General features: G+C 36.1%; 1 protein-coding gene and 1 pseudogene across 8 annotated transcripts in view; both read left to right on the plus strand.

Annotated features, from left to right (window-relative positions):
• The window catches only part of MEF2A (myocyte enhancer factor 2A), a 163,799-nt gene that overhangs the window by 101,582 nt on the left and 43,296 nt on the right, over positions 1 to 18,921 (plus strand). Inside the window, exon 5 of one of the 8 annotated variants that reach the window (XM_045058880.1) lies at positions 3,097 to 3,235. The exons of 6 other annotated variants lie outside the window; for them this stretch is intronic. In XM_045058880.1, the coding sequence (XP_044914815.1) occupies positions 3,221 to 3,235 (15 nt within the window). In that variant the 5' untranslated portion in view covers positions 3,097 to 3,220. Of the gene's footprint in view, positions 1 to 3,096; positions 3,236 to 15,964; positions 16,025 to 18,921 lie in introns of those variants that run through there. One more of the 8 variants, XM_045058879.1, reaches the window with a different exon arrangement.
• LOC123385833 lies at positions 7,902 to 11,995 on the plus strand (annotated as a pseudogene).

Consider the following 18,921-nt stretch of genomic DNA (forward strand, 5'->3'; position numbering starts at 1 on the left):
AAACAGTTGTCGTAATTGGAAAGACACTTTTGTGCATTTGTTCATTTAACAAAAATATTTGAGGGGCTCCTATGTACCATGGACTCTGCAAAGTGATATTATTTAGACATTTCTAATTCAGGCTCAAGACTGTTCTTTCTACCCATAGTTTTGTAAACCACTTAGATAAACTTGTACCAACTGAAGATTTTATATCTGTAAACTTTGAGCAAGTTGGTGTGGTGTTCTAGATGTGTAAAAAAGCTGTCTCCTGTGGCTTCATCAGCAGTAAATGGAGGCATAAACAGCTATAAGTGATCCACATTAGAGTGTCTCCTAATGCACTTGATCCATAGTGAGACTAACTGAAGACTTTGAGAACAACCTTTATAAGCCCTCTAACCTGAATTTACTATTTCCTGTTGCATATAATAGTCCTTAAGATCAGTAGGATTTTATTTTCCCCCATATGTCTAAAAACCATACCTGCAAGAATGCACACGTTATTATGCCTATGGAATTAGATCTAGTATGTTTTCTGGGAGCACAATGGAATAAATACATTAAAAGTAGTTGGTATTCGAATATTGTGATGATAAACAGATATAAAGGAAGATATGGTACTCACATCTGTCTACCTTTTTATTTTAACCACAGATACCAGAAACCTCTGTATAGAATGGTGTTCTGTCTTTGCTATCCCTTGTTTCATATTATCTATATTTTAAAACCAGTTTTTTTAATTTTAATCAATTTTAACAATTATAGTTGGTAAAAAATAATTTCCATGTAGCTTTTTAAAAAAATCAACAGCATTTACATATTTTAAATTGCATTTGGATCTTTTAAAGTCTGCAGTGTCCTGTAGAATATGCATATCTCTTACATTGAGAAAGCTAAATAAATGAAAACAGAAACTTAGATGTTAGTAAATTAGGAGATTGTCATAAAGATAAACTTTATAAGAAACTTCATAATTGGATTTCTTTGAAATGGAGAGTATTGTTGCTGCATTAATGGCATCTTATTTGAAAATGCTTATTATACACTGCTTTTTAGGAGTATATTCCTGACAAAAAATGAGTTTCACTACTTTGCTATATTTCAGTAGGAGACATTCTGTACAAATGTCATCAGAGATCTACCTTGTATCTTTCCTATTAAGCATTGATACAAAATGCTTATATGTGGCCCACTTTTGTGGGCCTACAAAAAGTAGTAATTTAATTGAAATGTAGAGACAGTGTTATAACCCCCATGTTTTCTTTTTAGTAAATTAAGATTTAAAAAGTTGTCAACTGTTGTATGCAGTTTTATAAGAACATTGGATTTATCTTAAAGTATTATTAGAAACTATTAATGAAAATCACCAGTTACCATTATTCACACACACACACACATTGTGTTTATACTAAACAAAAGCCTAGGACCAATAGAAGGGTTCTGCATCAGCTAAACCTGCACAGCTAAAGCTGTGAAGTGAGGATTTTAGCAGCTGCTACACAATAAATTCCTGAGATTACTTTTGTATCCATTTTTTTCCTCTCACTTTACAAAAATATTTGGAATCTTAAATATTCCAGCATGTGATCTATAAAAATAGTTATGATTTGGTGGTATTGGAGAATATTCAGTGCATAGCTTGTGTGATGATTCAGATCATTGTGCTGTCATTTTAAGGATATAAGAGACCATGGCCATTTATCTGTCTAGTTAATATCTTATAAACTGCACCCAGATAGAGGTATTTTCCTCATGTCAGGAATACTGTGGTACTTAAAAAGAAAAAAAATACCACTTGCGTTATCTCATTTGTTCCTTATATCCAAGGCAAACTTTTTCCGAAGTGGAAATTGAGACTCCGTTAAATGACTTGCCCAGAGTCATGTAGCAATTTAGTGGCAGAACTGGGATTAGAACCTCAGTCTTTGAAATTACAGCCTCCCTTGCCTTCCCAGTTTACTGAATTCATTAGAGCTCTGAAACATTTCACAATAAATGGATACAATTTTATATATAAATCAGTAATGTTCAACATGTAACAAATGTGAATGAGTTTTCCTTGATAATAAATAGAAAATTAGTGAAATTAATTGCAGTAAGACTAATTGGTGACATTTATCAAGTTGCTAATATAACCTGGTACTCTTCCAAGGACTTTTATTTATTTTATCTGATTGAGCTCTCTTATTGTCCCCGTTTCACAGGTGAGGAATTTGAGGCACAGTGATAAATGAAGATGACAATAATTTGGATTTAAAGAATGAGAAAGTCTGCTTTTTCTGAGTTTTAATAATCCCTGCCTGCTTTCAGATTACAAAGGAATTTAGAAGTCATTAATATCTTAAAGAGAGGAAACATAAGATGCATCTATCGATTATTAAATAAAAATAGCTGGTAGTAAAAGTTGAGCACGGCAACTTTTAGAATCAGTGGGTCTCAGGGTGTGGTACCCTGACCTGCAGTATCAGCATCACCACAGCACTTGTTAGAAATCTGAGTTCTGGTGCCCCGCTTCACACCTACCGAATTGGAAACTTTGGGGAAGAGGTCTAGGCAATATTGTATTAATTTGAGTTAACTTGTCCTAAGTGGAGTGAGACTAAAAGCTTCAAGTTATCGGGCAGTCTCTTGGCAGTAAAAATTCTTAAATATTTTTATTCCCAAGAATATCCTCTGAAATGATTTCAAGCAGTGAGCAAGCACAAACTGTAACTTTTAAGGCCTTCCAAATAGTTCAAAATAATACGCCGATTTTGGTGTGAATTGCAAACCAGGGAACACATTTCTAATGAGTTAACCTTTCATTGCAGTCCTACATGGTTTTACATACGTGCTTCTTTGAACATACTTAGGGGTTGGTGGGGATGTGTGGGCAGCAATGCATTACACAGTTCCTCAGTTGAACAAAACAGAAAGATAAATGACTTTTGTCTCCTGAGATCATCTAGTGCTGACCTTCTAGAACTGGAGGCATGATTATGCTTAGGGTTTCTGACAGTATTACAATATTCTCTTAGAGCCTTTTTGAGCCAATTGGGTTTTTTTCTCCCCATGTTACTGATCAGGAATGGAACAGACAGGGAGTGTTTAAGAGGCTTGCCTAATGTTTTACAGGGCTGCAGTGGAGCGGCAGGGAAAGGGAAAAAATAATGAGACATCTGAAGACAAGACAAAGCTTCCCTCCGCCTCCAGGCCCCTGCCCTGCTCTTTTATTCCTAACAGAGCCTGAAGCAGCAGGATGGTGATTCACAGGGTGAGGCACGCAATCCTCATGGCCCCCCTCCTCTCCTCACATGTCCTGCACCATCTCCTCACACTGCAGTCACCGTAGCTCTGCAATTTCAGTTTTACTCTTTTTATTTTTACTGTGTATTTGAATATTATTATTTATCATATAATTATTGGTTTTCATTTATGTGCTTTTTAAGGAACTGTGCATCTCTGCGTGTGATTTTTATTTTCTTGAGGTCAGAGTTTTGTCCATCAGAGACTGAAGTTGTTGATATATAAACAAGAGTTCATGGGGAAAGGGGTGATATATATCACTTTATAATATAGCTTACATTTCTGTAATGCATTTCTTGTGTTTATCGATGAATACCTGTATATCCTTTTTATGTGTCTTTGTGTCAGGGATTGAGTGTTTTTGTAGTTAAAATCAGATGAGTTGTTCTTTCTCTTCCGGAAGTTCTTTGCTACATTAGCCATATTTTTGGCCAGTGAGAAAAGGGGGAGGGAGGGTACAGAGGATTGGAAGAGTGGTCAGAGAAAACTTCCTCTGGAGGTGACACATTGTCTTAGGCCTTTAAAGGACAGGGTTGGGGAGGGAAAGGGCTAGAAGAAAGGTGTTCTGGTTCAGAGGGGCAACTTAATGGAAATTAGGAAATGAAACATAGCACAGTTATTTTATGGAGTTAAAATCAGCTGAATGCAGCTGTAGTAGTATAGTGTGAAGAGTGGAAATAGCTAAGACCTGGGAAGTAAGCCAGATCCTGAAGGCTTGGATAGCTATTGAAAGAGCTCTCTAGGTTTTACTGACTATCTTGTAATTCCCAAGCAATACATTGTGTTGAAGTTGCACTGTAATTTTTTGAAAGGGGCTTGAAAGAAGGGAGGAGGAAAAGGGTAAAAAATATTGAATATAATGCATTATTTTTACACTTTTAATTTATTATACTGATATTTATACTGTGTATAAGACATTGTATTAGACACTGAGAATAACTGACCATATTTCTGCCATTTTCCTAAAAAAGATGATGTGTTTCCTAAAAAGATGTGTTCATCTTACTACAGAAGTTTCTTTGTTGGATACATTTCAATATAGATTCAAGACACTTAGAATCCCAAGATTTTGATGTTTCCCACCACATAGTAATCATTTAGCATATAAATATTACATTACTATTAAAGCTAGAAGCTTATTTAATGCAAAAGATACAGGGTACTTACCATGTTTAAGAATGTTCTGTGTATGCCTTTGTGAAGTGAGATATATACGTAGCATAAGTGATATTTCTCTTATAAAGAGGTAGCAAATGCAAGCGTGCAGTGTTTTTAAACCAGGCCAAACACGTAGTTCCTTAAAATTGAGACAGCTCTATAGTTTTCATTTTTATTTTGAAATTATTTTTGTAGCTCAGTTTTGAGACTAGGGATATAGAGTCTGAAGAAAGAAAGGGATCTTCTTAGCACAAATTGGTCATAACCCTACTTTTAAATTTATAGAGTCAGCGCTTGACCTATAAACCATTCAAGATGGTAGTATGAACCTCTTACATTTTGGAAAAGTAAACATACCTTATATGTAGGTTTTGTTTGGTGGGTTGATTTGTGAATCAAATCAATTTTTGATACTCGTGTATCCTAAGGATATTCTGTGAAGAATATCATTATGCGTGTAGGCACATCGTTACGTGATATTTCTTTACTCAAAGAATATTTCCTATAAGTTCTTACTTTAATTGATTAGTGGTGAAAGATCAGAAGATAAACCTTTAAAGATTGGTTTTTAAGTATTAGGGATTTTTGAAATTTGGTAATAAATAAGCCACAAGTTTGAGACTTCTAGAATAAAGCAAAGCTTGAATTCATATTGGAATTTACCTCTTTTTTAAAAAAATTTTTTTAATGTTTAATTTTGAGAGAGTGAGACAGCATGAGCAGGGGAAGGGCAGAGAAAGAGGGAAATACAGAATTTGAAGCAGGTTCCAGGCTCTCTCAGCTATCAGCACAGAGCCCGATGCGGGGCTCAAACTCACAAATCGTGAGGTCATGACCTGAGCCGAAGTCGGATGCTTAACCAAACTGAGCCACCCAGGTGCTCCTGGAATTTACCTCTTGTAATTCAGTGGAGAATATTTTCTGTCGTGCTTTTTGTTTTTATAGAAATTTTCTTATAACTGGTTTGTTATTTTGTGGTAATTTTTGGGCGTGAGTTATTTCCAAAATCTGTCTTGTAAACCTCAGAAATGTTTATGTTCTGCAAAAAAAACCCCTTAGAAATAGCAACTAGTATTTGTACAGGAATTTTAAAAACCAGCTTGCTTTTTTATGCTACCAGTATTCATATAGGCTTGTTCCGTAATAGGATATAATTAAAATATTTTAGTGCTGTTTCCCATAATTGTATAGTTGTATTAAGTTTTTAAAAATTGTTTTGTAACTGGAGTATAGAAAAATCTACCAGTTATTGTTCTGTATGACAGTAGAAAATAAGCAGTTAGGTGGGGATTTAGGCATTTTGTGAAAGGTATTTTAATTCTCAAATTCTGTTATTTGATATTTCACTTACTATATAGTTCAAAGAAATTTCTATATTTAGTATTATAATTAGCATTTCTTGGCTATACTAATCAGTTTATTTTATTGAATGTTTATGGTACCTGTTTAATAGGAAAAGAGAGCAGTATTAAAGTTCTAAACCTTGTGGAGTTTAAGGACCAGTTAAAATAATGTATATGGTAACATTTTGAAAACTGTTTTATATTAATTAGGTGGTTTCTGATTGCAAGCAACAAAAGACCTGACTGAAACTCCTCTTTCAAATAGGGGTACTTGTTATATATCACATAACAAGAAAACCTAGCAGTGTGGTAGAGATCAGCCTGTGTCTGTTGAAGTGGGCTCCCCCAAGCCTTCAGCTGTGTCCTGATGCTGACTTGTTCCTGTTGACGGTGGCAGCTCCTGCCCTTACATCTGCACATAACATCATCTATGGCAGCGTTACCCAGTAGAGCTTTTTGTGGTGATGGAAATGTTCTATGTCTGTGCTGTCCAGTATGGTAGCCGTTAGTCATGTGTAGCTGTTGAGCATTTGAAATATAGCTAATATAACTAAAGAACTGTATTTTTAACTTAAGTAACTGCATGTGACTCGTGGCTACCATATATAGTGGCACCAATATAAAGCATCAGAGATCAGTTGTATCCTAGAGTTTCCAGCAAATGTTCTAAAATTAATTCCGTTATACTGATGTAGCTAACATGCCTCCACACTCCTCACTGAAGTGCAATCATGGTGGTGGAGAGAAGGTGGAAAGTGCTCATTGGCGAATTCTAGCCAGATGCTCCACCTCTCAGACGTACTCTAAAGCTGTAGTAATCCAGGAAGTTGTGTTTATGTAGCTCAGTAGAACCAGAACACAGAGCTCAGAAATAGACCCATGCCTTATTAACGCATGGTTAACTGATGTTTGACAAAAGTGCTCAGGGAAATCAATGAGAAAAGGAAAGCCTTTTCAAAAGATGGTCCAAGAAACACTGGACATACAGACAGAAAAAATAAAACTCAGTGTTTACTGTACATCATACACATTTCTGTGGAATAGTTTGTATATGTGACTAATAAAAGTGAAGAACAGACAGATTGGGTGTAGTTGATAGAGTGCCTTGCATACCAACTGTGGCATTTGACGTTTGTCTCATGGGCATTGGGCAGCCCTTGGAGGTGGTTTAGCAGTTTGGGTAGTCAGACCATTGTTACAAGAATACTAATCTGGCAGTAGATTTATCAGCATTTCAGAAGACATTTATAGCTTTTAAAAATAGACTAAGATCCCATCTTTTAGTTATGATAGGTCTTTAATAATGTTGAGATTTTTATGAAGAAGAATGCTATTCCATTTGGTTTGAATGGGGAAAGGTGATTAAATGGTGGCTTAGGCTTTGTTCTAAAGATGATAATATGTTGACATGTCATGCTTTTTCTCAAGTGATCTATACAAAGTTTGAGATGCATCATATGTAAAGAAGGAAATATTTAGAATTTAACCATAATGTGAATGTGCTCAAATACTATTTTATAAATAATCTTTATAATATGATCTCCTTTAATGCAACAATTTAAAGTATTTTTACTTAAAGTCTCTTCATTATTATTATGGAAAAAATGACTAAATGACCAAAATTATTGTGAGAAGGAGTTTATGTGTTATAAGAAGGCTTGGAAACCCTGATCTAGTTCTGTATTTCATTAAATGATAAGAAAGTAGGAGTCCAAACAAAGCAAAAGGCTTGTCCAGGGTCTTAGGAGTATGCAGTGACAAAACCACAGCTTAAATAATGTTCTCTTGAAGACCCTGAATCTATCTCAGAAGACTGTGGAACTTCTGAGGCTAAGTCTTTGAGAAAGAGCTTTCTTCCCAGTGTATTCCCAAAGATCCAGCACACAGCTTAATGATGACCTTTAAAATTGAACTAAAAGCAGTGTTTCTTACTTCAGTGGTAACTAATTGATGATACTCTTAAAACATCTTCAGATGTTACCCACAGCTCGTAGGGACAGAAACACAGAGTGTGTTTAAATTTATTTATTTTTTTATTACGTTTCTTTATTTTTGAGAGGCAGAGAGAGCGTGAGTGGGGGAGGGGCGGTGAGAGAGGGAGACAGAATTCGAAGCAGGCTACAGATCCTGAGCTGTCAGCACAGAGCCTGATGCAGGGCTCAAACTCACAAGCCGTGAGATCATGACCTGAGCCGCAGTCGGACACTCAACTAACTGAGCCACACAGGCGACCCCAGAGTATGTTTAAATGGAAATAAAGTTCAAGAATGAAGGGGATGTGATTCTCTTCACTTTGTAACACTGGAAACAATGCCTTTATTTCTGTATCGCCCCATCTTCAACATTGATTCCTAGTATATAGTATTTCCAACCTTTATAGAAGTAAACAGATTTAAAAAAAAGTATAGGTGCTTCTGCTGTAATGCTGTTTATGTGTTCCTGAAAAGCCTCACAAACTCTAATACCTGTGCAATTTTGTGTTCTAAGCAACACAAACTAAAAAATAATCAGCAATTTAAAAGAGCTGGAACTGCTCAGTGCAGTAACTTAGTGTATAGTTAGTGGGTATTATAAATGCACAGAATTAATTATTTGAATAGAAACGCTGGCAGCACTTTAATTAGGATGGAGATAGTGGGTCTAAGGACAGTGCAGATGGCAGTGTAGCAATGAGCGGTGGAGGGTGGGGTTGCCATTTAAGTATGGGAAATAACTACCACCTGCAGTGGGGCGGGGAGTGCTCCTCTGAAGCCTTCCTTTTCAATTTTCTTATAATGCACACCACGCTCCTGCTGTTTGGTGGTCTTTCTCCTTTCCTGCTAAACGTTGTACTTCTGTTCCCACTTTTCTGGCTCCCCTCGCCTAGGAAAAATCCACATTGAACCAGAGTGACTTTATTATTCTGACACCATTCCCTATTTACCAGTTTCATGTCACCTAATTTATATTCCCAAACACATTATGGTAGAGCAGACTGTATTGTTTAATCATAGAAGTTTGTTTTTTTTTTTAAAGAGAGCATTCATCAGTTTATGTTCATCTGAATAAGTGGCTGCTATATATAAGAGAAAATTATTCAGAGAGGGGAAGTTGTATTATTTTGCTAGTTTCCTTTAGAGTGTAAAAGAAAGCTGTTTTCATAGATGCTATTGGCTTTTATTTCATATAGTTCTCTTCACTGATTATCTTGATATACCTGGATGTAGAACTCCATAGGTATGAATTCCAGTGAGATTATTCGTAATCATATTAAAGATTTCCAGCGTTTTCTGTAACCTGCATAAAGTGCATTCACATTGCCCGGCATCTTTATAAATCATTGCCCCCCAATCTTTCACTATCCTGTGAAATTGAATGTTCAGTGAGGTAACTTAGTGTACGTAGTGGCTACCACAGTGGGTATTATAGACAAACCTGAGATTAACTTTTTTATGTTCTTTCTATTGAGATATAATTTACAGACCATAAAATTCACCATTTAAAATTATACATTTAGTGGTTTTAACATATTCACAAGTTTATGCGACTATGAACACTAATTCCAGAACATTTTCATCAACCTAAAATGAAACTTGGTACCCATTAGCAGTCATTTCCCAACTCCCCTTCCCTCATCCTGGCAGCCACTAACCTTTTTCTGTGTCTGTGGGTTTGCCTATTCTGGATATTTCATAAAAATGGGATTATATAATCTGTTCTCTTTTGTGTCCAGCTTCTTCCATTAAGCATAATATTTTCAAGGTTTGTCTGTTTTGTAGCATGTATTAGTACTTCATTCCATGGCTGGATAATATTCCCTTGTATGGAAATACCACATTTTGTTTATTCAATCATCAGTTGATAGACATCGGGTTTCCACTTTCTGATTGTTATAAAAGTACAGCTATGAAATTTTTGTGTTAAGTTTTTGTAAGGGCATGTTTTCATTTCTTTTGGGTATTTACCTAGGAGTGGAATTTGCCAGGCTGTATGATAGCTCTGTGTTGAACTCTTTTCCACATTTAACCTAAAAGGCAAAAACATCATCAGAAAACTTTATGGATATCATTAGAAAATGTTTGGCTCATTTTTTCCTAAAAGTGTTGATTTTTTAAATTTATGTAATGTTGGTCCACGTTATCTGGACCAACCCTTCAGCTGAAGACAACTGAAAATACTAGATGAACCATACAAAAATGACTTTATAGCATCAAAGAGCTGTTAAGGAATATGCCAGACCAAAATCTGAGGAAAGGTAAGAACCTAAAAGGTAAAGAAGTATTTAAAGTTCTGGCTACCCTGAGTTCTTTTCCCATCTGGATAAATACTTGAAAACTAAGCTTCAGGCTTTGGTGGATCTAGAGGCAAAGGTTAAGTCATTACTTCCAGGTCTCTGAGGCTAACACATTGCCTCTCATATCAAACTGGAACCTAAGGAAAAAGGAAAAATCCACTGCCTTTTTCCTACTTGCAAAAGATGCAAGGAGAGGCCTGTTGTACTGAACAGATTGGAGAAAGGAGAATAAGAAAAGAAAGAGAACCTGTTTCTTAAAGGTTGTAAAACAGGTTACCAGCATTGTGTGGAATCACTGGCCAAAGTCACATAATGCAAGAAGTCCAAGAAAACTTTTGCTCCAGGTTCTTGGAAGAAGCAAATCTATATACTTTTTGAAGAAAAGCACTTTAATTCTAGGCATCAAATAACTTTTCAAAACCATTGAGTATCCATCATACAAAGATGACCAACCATAAAAGAAAACAAGGCACCATAAGCAAAATGCAGCAAGAAATAGCAGAAACTGGGGCGCCTGGGTGGCTCAATTGGTTAAGCATCCAACTTTTGATTTCAGCTCAGGTTTGTAGGTTCGAGCCTTCCATTGGGCCCTGTGGTGACAGCGTGGAGCCTGCTTGGGATTCTGTCTCTCTCCCTCTCTCTCTGCCCCTCCCCTGCTTGCTCTCTGTCTCTCAAAATAAATAAAAATAAACTTAAAAAAAAAAAGAAATATAACTGACACCTAAATATTTCAGATACTGTTGTTATTATACATAGATCATAAATAATTTCACTGTTTCATAAACAAGCTTGCAAATATTTGTAAGAAACAGGGAATTATAAAAGCAGTGCTATAGCAGATGTGAGAAAAATACTTAGAGCGATGAAAAAAAAAATAACCAAAATGAAAAACTTAGTAGACATGTTGGAAGTGTATTTGACATAGTTGAAGAATTTGTGAACTGAAAAAAGTTATATGGAAGTCAGCACAAAGAGATGAAAAAGTGGAAAATACAAGATGTTGAGATAAAAGATTGGTTAGAAATTCTAACCTAAATTTTTTTGGGCATTCTGGAAGGAGGGGAAGAGAAGAGAGAATGAATGTGAATGAAGTATTTGAAGACATAAGGACAATTTTCCAGGATTGATTTAAGTAACTCAACAAATACTATACGAGTAAAAAGAAAAAATCTATACATAAATATAGTGAAACTACAGGAAACAAAAGACCAAAAAAAATTAGATTATCTTCAAAGGAGTGCTGACTCTAAATAGCAGCAAATGAAAATCTGTCGTCAATGAAATTATACCCTAAATGTGTTGAGAAAGTAGAAGATGGACTCCAACCTAGAATTCTATACCCAGAAAAAATATCTTCAAGAATGAAGGCAGGATGCCTGACTTGTGCTCTTGGGGAACCCCGTTGTTTTCTCTCCCCTGGCTGGCAGCGTGTAGGCCTCTCAATGCCTGGCGTTTCTGTAAAAGATGTGAACCATAGGAGTTTGTCAGAGCTCTGGCTGCCTTCCTCAAAAAGTCTGGAGAGCCGAAAGTCCCTCAGTGGGTGGACACTGTCAAGCTGGCCAGGCATAAAGAGCCTGCTCCCTGCAATGAGAACTGGTTCTACACACAAGCTGTCTCCACAGTATGGCACCTGCACCTCCAGGGCAGTGCTGGGGTCAGCTTCATGGCCAACATCTGTGGGCGACTTCAGAGGAACAAGTTCATGCCCAGCCACTTTAGCAGAGACTCTAAGAAGATGGCCCACAGGGTCCTCCAAGCCCTAGAGAGGCTGAAAACAATGGAAAAGGACAGGGGTGGAGGCTGCAAACTGACACCTCAGGGATGAGAGCTCTGGACAGAATTGCTGGACAGGTGGCAGCTGCCACCTAGAATCATTAGAACAAATGCTGGGTTAGTAAATTGCCTCATTAGTTAAAAAAAAAAAAAAAATGAAAGCAAAACACCTGTGTATCAGTTTTGCAACTAAACCACCTCAGGCGTTTGAGGAAGGGGTCCAAACCAAGTCAGACTTCTATAGTAAGAAAGCAGTCCTCATGGGAAGATCACATGACCTTCACAACCTTCATGTGGACAGTAACCCATATCTATTTTATCAGTGAACCTCATAACCTAGTAGGGTGCGCTCAATAAATTTTGTTGGATTAAAGGGGGAAAAAAGTAAGTTAAGTCATTTGTGCAGTTTAAAAAAACACAGAGAGAGGGATGGTGAAAACCAAGAGCCAAGACTTTTGAAGATGTACTTTCCTGACCTCACAGTGCACTGAGAATCAAGTTTTCAAAATACTTGTTTATGTGTGGAGATATACAACAGAATTACATTATCCTGTCAATAAGCTGAAGCTACTAGACTGCCCAATATCCAGCTTCAGGGAGTTAAGTGTCCCAAAATTGTTGGTTTAGCTTGGGGTAGGGGAAGGAAGTACCATTACCATTTGCTGAGATCTTTGCAATGAAACCTAGGGGTATCACAGAACTGGGTAAGGCTTTAAAATTCAAAGAAGCCATAGTTTGGATACCACACACTTCTCACTGAGGAATATATGAATAAGATCATGGAGAAACTGGAGAAGGACCCTGAAGTCCTGCCAGCAACTACCTGCAAAAAATGTGCTTTCTTCCCAAGGTTGAAGTGGTTTCTGATCACAGCCCTCTCTGCATTCTCCCTCTCATTTGTTGACTGAGTGATTCAGTCTATTGAACCAGCTGAACTAAAACAGCCTAGTGAAAAGAGCATTGGACTGGACATCAGAAGATTTAGATTCTAGTCCCAGTTCTCTTTAATTGCCATGTGATGTGGTAGGGTTGAAGGGAGAGCACTTGGGTCTCTCCTAAGCTTAATATTCTCTGTAAAGGTAAGAGGTGAACTAGATTACAAATATATCATTTAAATTTTTTTTCAGCTATTTTAATATACTTTTTCGAGCACATAAAATCTCAGGATCCAATTGTGCCTCAAAAATTTTGATTCCATGGACAAATTTCCAGAAAAATGCAACCTAACAAAATGGAATAATAAAGCTATAGACAACCTGAATAGTGTTATTGTCAAGTTTACCACAAAGGAACTTCAAATCCAGATGGCTTCATAAGCAAATACTAACAGATTTTTAGAGATATAATGCCAATATTTTATAAATTGTTCCAGAGAATAGAAAAAGAAGGAACTCTCTTTTCCCCATTATATGCAGCTAGCCTAACCTTGATAGCAAAACCACTAGGGAGAGTTCTAAGAAGAATCAGATGTCAGTCTCACTGAACATAAATGCAAAACTCCTAAACAAAATATTAGTCTACTTCTTTGAATTCACATCTTTTTTAGTTGAGAGACTATTGACTTTGATCTATTTTCTCTTTTGCTCAGGCATGTATATAGACTCTATATTAGCCTTCTTTTGTGAGTGGCCTTGTGACTGAGTTGGCCAATGGAATGGGAGTAGAAGTGATAACATGCTACTTCCAGATCTGATCTGTAAAATACCTCCCACATGATCTTTATATTCTCTCTTCCCTGTTTGCCAGCCAGGTGCAGAGAATCCAGATGGGAGCTCTTGAGGTTTTGTGTGTGCAACCACAAGATAAATGAGTCTGGGCTTTGAATAACCTCATGCAAGTCTCTCTGGGATAAGAAACATCCTCATTTGTCTTTATATGAATAAGAAACTTCATTGTATCAGGCCACTAAGATTTGTGTTTGTTAAAGCATCTCACATTACTTATGCTAACTAATACAGATTACTTATGCTAACTAATACAGAAATTAAATCCAGCAATATATAGAAGGGACAGTATACATCATGAATAAGTTGGATTGATCTCAGGAATGCAAGGTTGATTTGACAGGATTATCCCATTATTGTGGACTGGAACTCTCAATGTTATATACATCTGTGCTACAAAAAAATAAATAATCTTTATAGAGTTTAAGAAAATGCCAGTCAAAATCCCAAGGATTTTTTTTTTTTAAGAATTCAACAACAGATTCTGAAATGTAGGGAAATTCAAGAGGAAAAGAAGACAGCCTGAAGAATAACAAAGTGAAAGGGTTTACTCTGTCATATATTGAAACGAATTTTAAAATTGTGGTAATGAAGATAACTATGCCAATGGCACAAATAGCAAATGCCAAACGTATCAGTGAAGGGATAGAAAGCTCAGAAACAGAACCGTGTGTATATATGGCTGTGATCGCTAATCATAGGGGAAAGAACAAATCTTAAATTAATGGTGCTGGGACATGTACACACACACACACGTGTGTGTGTTTCATATATATATATGTATATGTATATATAGGAAATCATGAAGGGAACCTACTATCTTACATAAAATCTGCCTCCAGGAAGATTATGACCTAAATGCAAAAGGCAAAGAGAAAAGCTTTTTTGAAGATGATTTTGAGGTATGGAAGGATTTCTTAGACAAGACATAAAAAATGTAAAGGAAAAAAAAACCCGATAAATTTGATTTTATTAAAATAAAGAACCTGCTTTTATCTGAAAGCAAGTGTTAAAAAGCCACAGAATGAGAAAAGATTTTTATAGTACATAAAATTAGGAAAGCTTATGTTGATTTCAAATAAAAGAATGATAATAAAGTGATAATAAAAAGACGAACAACTCAATGGAAAACTTGGAAAGTGCTTCAATAGGCACTTACAAGGAAATTCTAATGGCAAATAGGTATGAAGTGTGTTTCATTTCCTTAGTAATCAGGGGATTGCAAATTCTCATTGTGGGTAGAAAGGTTCATCGATACAATCATAGTTGACCCTTGAACAACTTGGCAGTTGGGAAAGCAGCTCCGTATGCAGTAAAAATCCATCTGTAACTTTTGACCTTCCTCAAAACTTAGCCTCTGACCAGAAGCCTAACCAATAACATAAACAGTCGATTAACACACATTTTGTGTTATATGTATTATTATATGTATACTGTATTCTGACAATGAAGTCAGCTGGAGAAGAGAAAAGGTTATTAAGATCATAAGGCAGAAAAATACATTTACAGTATTCTACTGTATTGATTGAGTAAAATAAGTGGGTCAGCACAGTTCAAACCTGTGTTCAAAGGTCAACTGTACTTTAAAAAATGGTTTGGCATTATCCAGCATAAGGTCCACATATTTTATGAATTTAATAGTTCCATTCCCAAGAATACACCCTGGAGAAGTGTGTGCAGGTATGCAGTAGGCTGTATCTGCAAAAATGTTCATAGCACCATTTTCATTTTCATTTTAATTATGGCCAAAAGATTGAAGCAACTCCAGTGTCTATCTGCAGTAGAATGAATAAAGGGTTTGTTTTCTTTTGTTTTTACCTATACAGTGTTCAGTGAAAATGAGCAAACTAGAAGTGTATGCAACCCCAAGGACAGATCTAATAAACATAATGTATAGTAAAAGAGTCAAGACAGAATAATGCATTGCATATATTCCATCCACATAATATTTAAAAGTAAACCTAAACAATATTTTTAGGGATATGCATATATGTGTAAACCTATAAAGAAAATCCAGGAAGTTTTGTCATCACAGAGTGAAGGTAGTATTCTCTGTTAGAGGGAAGAGGAAAGGGTTGTGTGATTGAGGGCGATATATAGGTTCTGGTTCTAGTCTGGTTTTGATCTGGTTAGAATTATTGGTGTTCACTTTGTAATTATTGAGTTTAATAAGTTTTGATGCACTTTTCTTTGTGAATGTTTCACAGTTTTAAAAAAATTAAATGTTTTTATGCATTTCCAGAGTGCCTAGGAAGATTAAGAAATATCTTTCAAAATTACAAACTTTTTATATGCTTAAAAAATGAGGGAAAGGAGAACTTTCCTCATTTTAAAAAAATTCTGTTTCATTTAAGTTCCTTGGAACTTGAGACCTATTATTCCTTTATTTTACAGGTAGTTTTATCTTGTGCTAGATCTAATTATCCATTCATCCAGTATTTATGGAGCATTTACTGCTGAGGTGCTTGACAGAAATGAGATTTAAGGTGGGTGGTGATATTGTGGGTTGATTAATTAGCTTCCTCATGCATTTAAAAACCATGCATATATACCTTTTGAGTACTTTTAGTTCCATAGTTTTGCTTCTAAGTACTGTGCTTCTATTAGTTTGGAATGGAATTTGACAATTATAAAATTGAGCATAACATGAAAGAACATTTCAGTTCTTGGTAGGCAGTAGTTAATAGAGTCTTGTCAGGGATGGGCTCTGGTAAACACTCAGGAGTATGGACTCCGGAGTCTTAAAAGTTAGTAGCATATCTCAAAATTCCAGAAACTGTGAGTCCCCTGGGATTTTTATCAGTTCTTATTTCAGACTTAACATAGTTTAAATATTTCAACTTATTTACAGTGAAAAATATCATGAATACTAGATTTCCTTGTTCTATTAAAAAAAATCAAAGACTATAGTAATATATGTGTGATTGTGTATATATGTATTTGCTTATATATATTTATATATACATGTGTATATATATCTAATTTCCCTGCAGAATAAGTGTGTCTAAAACTTTAAATACAGTATTTTTTGCTGATAAGAGAATGTAAGCTAAAAGAAATCTATTTAAAATTGGCTGCTCTTAATTTATAGTCCATTTTGAAATATGTTTGCTTTTTAAGTTTATTGTATAAAAGAAAACCTGGATATACTTAGGAAAAAAAAAAGTCTAGTGTTTTTTTTGTCTCAGGTTTCTTTCCCCTATCTCCTTTCTACCATTTTCTTATTCTTTCCATCTCTGCTATCACCAACAGATTGAATAATATAGGCTAGAAAATGAAGGACAAATGTGCAGGCAGGACTTGCCAAGCAGTGTTATATACCCAGAGGTCTCGAAATGTTTCCTTGAACTTGAAAGATGAGGTTGCTAATGCTTTAGAACAATATAACACTTTAAAGATCTTTGTTAATGCATGTATCATTATTTGAGTCCGTTATCTTTGGCCAGAAACAGTAAATAATCCTCAGTCATCTTACTTCCAGGTTTGGGACCCTTTCTGGACTCAGGGTTGTGGAAGCACTATCCTGACTTTTTTGGGGAATTATATGACTTAGATAAGGAGACTACTAATATGTGACCTAAATGATTATGACAGTTTTATTCATCAAGGCTCTTTGACTATAAGAACTAGAAATCAATGCCGATGGATCAGCATCACGAGGAAAAAAAAAAAAAGAACTAGAAATCCATTTAAAGTAGCTCAAGGTAAAGGAGAACTTATTGAGAAAATACAGGCACGTGGCACCCAAAACAGTAAGGAATACCTGATTTCCTAAAGACTTGACACCAGGAACTCCATCTCAGGGTTGTCTGCATGGTGTCTCATCTCTGCCACCAAGGCTGGTGTGCAGGATTACTCTTCTGAAGGCACAGCGGATGCTCTTGGTGTAAAAATAATCGATAATCTTTATCCAGTTAACCATTTTAAAAAATGTTTATTATATGTATTTTGGGAGAGATAGTGCACATGCAAGCAGGGGAGGGGCAGAGAGAGAGGGAGAGAGGGAATCCCAAGCATGCCCCGTGTTGCTAGCACAGAGCCCCACACTGAGCTTGATCCCACAAACTGTGAGATCATTACCTTAGCAGAAATCAAGAAATGGATGCTCAACCAACTGAGCCACCCAGGTGCCCCTCCAGTTAACCTTTTTTAATCAGAGCATAATTTCCAAATTAAAAACTTCAGTTATTGTACTGTCTTTTGTCTCCGTAGGAGACAAAGTTTGGTGAACTGTGGGACCTTTTGTCTCAGTACTGATGCAGATTTTTTTTTTTAAATGGGGTTGGTCCTTTATAGATGGTATGAATTTTTCTTACTCTAGAAAAGCATAGCTTTGGTTTTTAAATTAGCAAGTTTGTACACCAGCCTCTTGGGTTCAAAATAAGATCCAGAATCAGAACCTTTGGTAATAATTACACACACTCAGTGTCAAGAGATGTCTTTTTGCATGCTCAGTTCTGTTCTTTGCTGTCCAAAAGCCCACTGGAGCGTCTCCTAGCAGCTTTCAGAATGTAGGCTGTTGTGAGTTAAACATATGTATGAAATTAAGAAATTATACGTATGAGGGGCACCTGGATGGCTCAGTCGATTTGAGCGTCTGACTTTTGGCTCAGGTAATGATCTCACAGTTCGTGGGTTTGAGCCCCACATCTGGCTCACTGCTATCAGCCTGTCAGCGCAGAGCCCACTTCAGATCCTCTGTCCCCCCTCTTTCTACCCCTCCCCCACTTGCACTCTCCCAAAAAATAAATATTTAAAAAAATTATATATATGAAATTATATTTTTGTAGTTCAAAAGCAGTCAAATATCAACAATTTCTGTGAATCAACCAGCCTAGTACAAAGTAATGTCTCCAGATTTCCTTATTATTTAAGTATGTTTTAATAAATTCATAACTTTGTGTTTTAGAAGGCTTCTAACTTGTCATAGCATTCTGATCTCATTATTTTGTTTTTTTATCTTGCAAGTATTAATGAATATTTCATGTTTGTGTAGCACCTTGTGCTAGACTCTGAAAATGTAAAGCAATCTAGATTTTAGTCTTTTTTTTGAAAGTTCATAGATAAGGGTACATACATAGATAGGTAAATACAAGGTACCATATATTAAATGAATGTTCTGTAGAGTAAGTGACCTTAAAATTTTAGCATAGGGAAGCGGGGGATGGGAGGAGTTTCATGGAAGATGGGGTTAAAACTAGGCTATAGTGAGCTGTAAAACAGTCCTGTAGACAAGAGGGCAGGGTTTCAAACAAGCGAGCTGATAAGTAGGAGCTAGGCTAGGCTGTTGGTGACTTGCATTTAGGCTTTTAGGAATTTTGATTCTGTGTCCTGTTATTTCAAAAGAAGGTTGTAAATACAAAACTATCGCTTGGGGTTCCGG

This window comes from Felis catus, chromosome B3, assembly GCF_018350175.1.
Source record: "Felis catus isolate Fca126 chromosome B3, F.catus_Fca126_mat1.0, whole genome shotgun sequence".
In the NCBI taxonomy this organism is placed as follows: Eukaryota; Metazoa; Chordata; class Mammalia; order Carnivora; family Felidae; genus Felis; species Felis catus.